The sequence below is a fragment of the Lactuca virosa genome, chromosome 3 (assembly GCF_052849685.1).
Source record: "Lactuca virosa cultivar CGN04683 chromosome 3, Lactuca_virosa_CGN04683_v6, whole genome shotgun sequence".
NCBI classification, from domain to species: Eukaryota; Viridiplantae; Streptophyta; class Magnoliopsida; order Asterales; family Asteraceae; genus Lactuca; species Lactuca virosa.
In genome coordinates, this window is record NC_136428.1 from 262,746,921 (window position 1) to 262,751,925 (window position 5,005).

The 5,005-nt window shown below is 40.4% G+C and overlaps 1 protein-coding gene across 1 annotated transcript; it reads left to right on the forward strand.

Annotated features, from left to right (window-relative positions):
- Positions 1 to 461: 461 nt before the first annotated feature.
- On the forward strand, positions 462 to 1,061 carry LOC145164578 (uncharacterized). The gene has a single exon (XM_079083290.1). It carries the CDS (start codon positions 462 to 464, stop codon positions 1,059 to 1,061), a length of 600 nt encoding a protein of 199 aa, XP_078939416.1.
- Positions 1,062 to 5,005: the final 3,944 nt, after the last annotated feature.

A 5,005-nucleotide genomic window follows, 5' to 3' on the forward strand; every position in this document is an offset into this window, starting at 1 on the left:
AAGTCTTGAAGGACATACATGAAGGAGACTGTGGAAATCACACTGGGGGCAGATCCTAATGTTGCAAGATACTAAGAATAGGATACTAATGGGCGACCAGGAAGAGAATCTTTTCTACATGCTCAAAAGTGTGATGCTTCCAAAAGACATAGCAACATCCTGCATCAACCGAGAGAACCTCTACATCCTATTATCACCCCATGGCCATTCATGAAATGGGGAATGGATATAGTGGGAAAATTACTGATAGCCCTAGGAGGAAAGTCTTCATGCTAGTGATGACTGATTACTTCTCAAAGTGGATCAAAGCTGAAGCTTTCGTTCAGGTAAGAGACAAAGAGGTAGTCTCATTTATTAAACGTAATGTCTTGACCAGGTTCGGGATCCCGGCAGAAATCATATGTGACAATGGATCCCAATTCATAAGCAAAAGGACAACAAATTTTTGCACAAGTTGGGGAATGAAAATCATAACATCCACTCCTGTTCATCACCAAGCGAATGGTCAAGCAAAATCCAACAATAAAATCATAGTAAACAACCTAAAGAAAAGATTAGATAAGAAGAATGGAAGATGGGCAGAAGAGGTTCCTTTCGTCTTATGGACAGATAGGACTACTTCCAAAGTAGGCACAGGTCAGACCCCCTACTCTTTGGTGTTTGGGACAGAAGCAGTGACCCCCACCGCAGTAGTGATCCCGACGGCAAGATACTTGCTACAAGATCAAGAGAATAACGACAGGATCCTAGCACAAGATCTTGACACTATTGACGAACTCAAAGACCTTGTCAAAATACGCATTGCTTCTCATCAAAAAAGGATCACCAATGCTTACAATAGGAACATAAAAGTCAGAAGGTTTCAAATAGGAGACTTAGTATTAAGGAAAACATTCCAAAACACCAAGGATCCCAGTGCAGGAAAATTAACCCCTAAATGGGAAGGGCCATATCCTATAGATGATGAAGCAGGAAAAGGAGCATATTGGCTAGCAACACTAGAAGGAGACGTTCTGCCAAGATCCTGGAATGATATACACCTCAAAGCATACTACATGTAATTTGGGTCGATTAATCCTCTACAAAACCAAGGTACACATGTTCCTTACCTTGAACTTTTCATCATTACTTACTTTCTCCTCGATTACATTACTAACTTAAGCATCAGATAGGAGTTGGATAGACTAATGCCCACCCCTAGCTAACGTTTTCTATGCAGAACAAAGTACAACTAAGGATCTCCATAAGTAATGATCCAGAAACGAAAGAATCCTCGCGGTTGAAGTTCCTGAAATATAAGGATTCTCCGGATCCTAAAATATAGGGATCCTCGAGGTTGAAGATCCTGAAAGATAAGGATCTTGACACACAAAGATCTCAGCATCTTAACACTTGAGAAACTCCATTATATCAATGGTGTAATCTTTAAAATATCATAAGCTAGCGACTGATAATCTCTCCTATGCTTAAGGGTACTTAATCCCCTCTAAGGTTTAAAGACCTAATTACCTCTTTCACATGAACTAAGGTTTATACACCTTGCTTGAATGCACGATATCTAACTATGGGATACGGATAAGGGGATCATTTCACGATTCAGTGGCTTGGCAACCCTCTTATCCTTGAACATAAGTTAAGATACTTAAGGCTTATAAAATTTCCATGTTATCCAAATTTTGGGATCCTACCCCGGTGATTACTTAAGGTTTATAACATTCTCATGTTATCCAAAATTAGGGTCTTGCCCCAGTGAATACATAAGGTCTATAACATCTTCATGTTATCGCACATTGGGAATTTTCCCTAAAGAACACACACAAATCATAACATTTTCATGTTATCAAAAGTAAGGATCTTTCCCATGAATTATATCACAATTTGGGATCCTCCCCAGTATATAACATTAACGTGTTATCTATTGAACCTATGGTGTTACACAAGAATTTTGTCAAAGTCTAAACAGGTTATCCTAAGGAGGGACTTCCCCTGTATGATCTAGGATCCTCATATTTAAGGATCCTCGTCAATAAGGATCCTCATCATTAAGGATCCTCGTCCTTATGGATCCTCATCGTTAAGGATCCTCATTGGTAAAGAGCCTCATTATCAACAGTGAACCAAAGTTCTCTCCTAAGTTGAGATTTATCCTCAGTAAATTCCAAGGTTGAAGGACTTACAAAGCTTAAGGACAAACTTAGAGATAATCAGGTTCCGTCTATCCTTATTCTCAAAGAACTCTTGATAAAGTTTAAAGATCCTGAATTTTCCAGGGTCCTAAACTAAAATCATCTGATTAACAAGATTCATATATGCTAGAGATGATTCACTAAGAAAATTCTAGTTCAGGATTGTTTGCAGGAACAAAGTTTTTTAGGATCCTTATTATTTAAGGATCCTAATGTCAAAACAGACACGAACAGAGATCAGAAGAAAGATAAAAAGGAAAATACTACCATGTCATTCAAAAGAGGGTTACATATCAACCCAACCAAAAGATTCATTGTCTTACAATACTGATAAAAACGAGAACGACCTAAACTAATTTTTGCAGGCCTAGACCTTCGCCTGGTCATCATCGGCCGTGCCCTTCTTCTCCCCTCCCTCGGTCAGCTGCAGTACAGGATCTTGGTTAGCGGTAGCAGGTTTTCCAGTCATCTTGGTCAATGTCTCACGCCAACCGTCCACGTCCCAGGAACCTGCATTCTCAAGATCCTCCGCAAGACGGATCTTAGCTTCCCAAATAGCCACCACGGCACTGACTTTCACGTCATAGATCACTTCCTCCATCTCGTGCACGCGCTCCTCCTCATTCTTGTCCTTCTCCTTGCTGAGCAGCTCCACTCACCTCAACATATCCTCATTGGTCGCTTTCCACATCCTCTCCTGTCCTTAAAGGGTTTGTTCTGCCCTCTCTGCTCGGATTCTTAGATCAGTGGAAATATGATCAGAGACCTAAAACAAAGACATAGTAGGTCAGCAAAAGATAGAACAAAAGATAGAACGAGAATAACCCCAATACTTACAGCTTGGGAGAATGAGACCAATTTCAAGAGCGCTTCCTCGGCTCCAAGGCTCTCCAAGGATAAACCTACTGACTCGACAATTTTTCTTTTCCGAGATCCCGGGGTCTTTATCGTCAAGTCAGTAGCCGATTTCTTGGGAGGAAGAGAGGACGAGCTCTTCTCCTTCTTCACCGTTAGCCGATCCTTCGACATGGTTGTATCAAGATCAGGGAGTGTGAAGCTAGCACTAGAACGGGTGGCTTTGGATCCTACATAAATACATGACAGAGGATCATTAAAATCTTCACCACAAACAAAAAGAACGAAGGATCCTTACCTGTCGACATGATGTCACTAGCAGAAGAGCTTTCCTGCAGGATGGTTTGATCGAATCGGAAGGATCTCTCGAGTTCAGACAAGGCCAATAACTTCTCAATCTTCTCTTCAGAATCCTTAGCAACGGGAACAAGCTCTTCGAATTTGAAAGCTGCAAAGAAGAAAACAAAATACGAATATGTGAATTCCAGGATCCTTATAATAATATTAAAGAATCCTACCCTTTTTGACTGAGGTATCCGGCAGAAGATCCCCATTAGGAACAGAGTCACGTCTTACGAAGAGGTATCTTTCTTTCCAAGCTCCATCGTTGTGCTTGGTTTTCAGGACTAGAGGAGATCTGTGGGTTTTGACCTTGAGGAGGAAACAGGAATTCCCAAAGGTTATGAGATCATATACACATGCCAATTCTGAAAGGCCAATATCAAGGCCTTTTGAATGATTTACCAGGTCGATCCAATGTAGGATCCTCCAGACGATTGGGATGGTCTGGATATACGAAATCCCAGTCACCCTGAAGAATTCAAAGACAATCCTGAGAAAAGGATATCTCAAACCCAAGGAGAAGGGGTGCTCTGGAAATCACACCGAAGTGGGAGAGACGAAGTCGGGCTGAATGAGTGGATCGAAGGGCCTGAAAACAGCCTCAGAAGAAAGAGCTCCATTGAGTCTTAAAGACTCAATATCAACATCGTCAAAGGAATACGTCTCCTCATAAGAGAAGATAACTTGATCGACGAAGTCATCGTCAGGAAGGGCCAGGATGCTTTTGCGGGAAACAGCCATTTTTCGAACCATGGCGGAAAAAGTGAAAACATGGAAGAAAAAGAAATAGTTACCTTCTAATCGCCGATAATCGCAAGATAGCACCAGAAAAGTAAAGAAAAACGAATAAGAGATTGAGGGACTGATCACATCTATTTATACTGAGGAGTTATGGCTGATTTGGCTGTTAACGACTAGTTATCTACCCGTTGGATTTCAAAATTACCTAGCCGTTAAGGGTTAATTCTGAAAATTACTCTACTCTCTCCTTTTATCTATTTAATTTAAGTTATTCCTTTAATATTTACCAAACTAACTCTTATGATTTCAGGAATAACTTGGGGCAATTGTTAGGGCCAGGATCCTCAAAGCCTTTAGGATCCTCGACCCTCATCAGATATTCAGGATGCTCAATTATATCAAGATCCCAACTGTTACCGTTATTATTATTATTTAACATTTATAACGGTTATTTTGTTCATAACTAACACGTGTGCATCAGTAGTCAAAAGAAGACTTATTCTCAACAGAGTTTCGTCTCAACTATGCTAATGACCCGGAATACCAAGTCAAATAACGTTCATGAAGCCGGTCATGAAGGATCCCAGAAATATCGGACATCTTGTTAGCTAGTTTAGAGTATAAATTAACACTTGTAACTCGCACACAACACACTGTTTTTTACTTGACGCTTACTCTACGGAATTATTCACTTGTTCTTATTGAAATATTCTCTGTAATCATCATTTTACATTTATAAAATCATCAAGGCAGGTAATCATTGTCACCTCCCAAGGTTTTGTGCTGGAGATCGTAGCAAGGATCAAGGGCTTTCCTTGTAAACCATTGTGTCACTCTCTTTTATCATTTGCTATTGAACAATTCGAACATCACAGCCTCTC

What these genes read in the sequence shown, in the direction of transcription:
- LOC145164578 (XM_079083290.1), top strand. Translation starts at nt 462, where the DNA reads ATGAAAATCATAACATCCACTCCTGTTCATCACCAAGCGAATGGTCAA.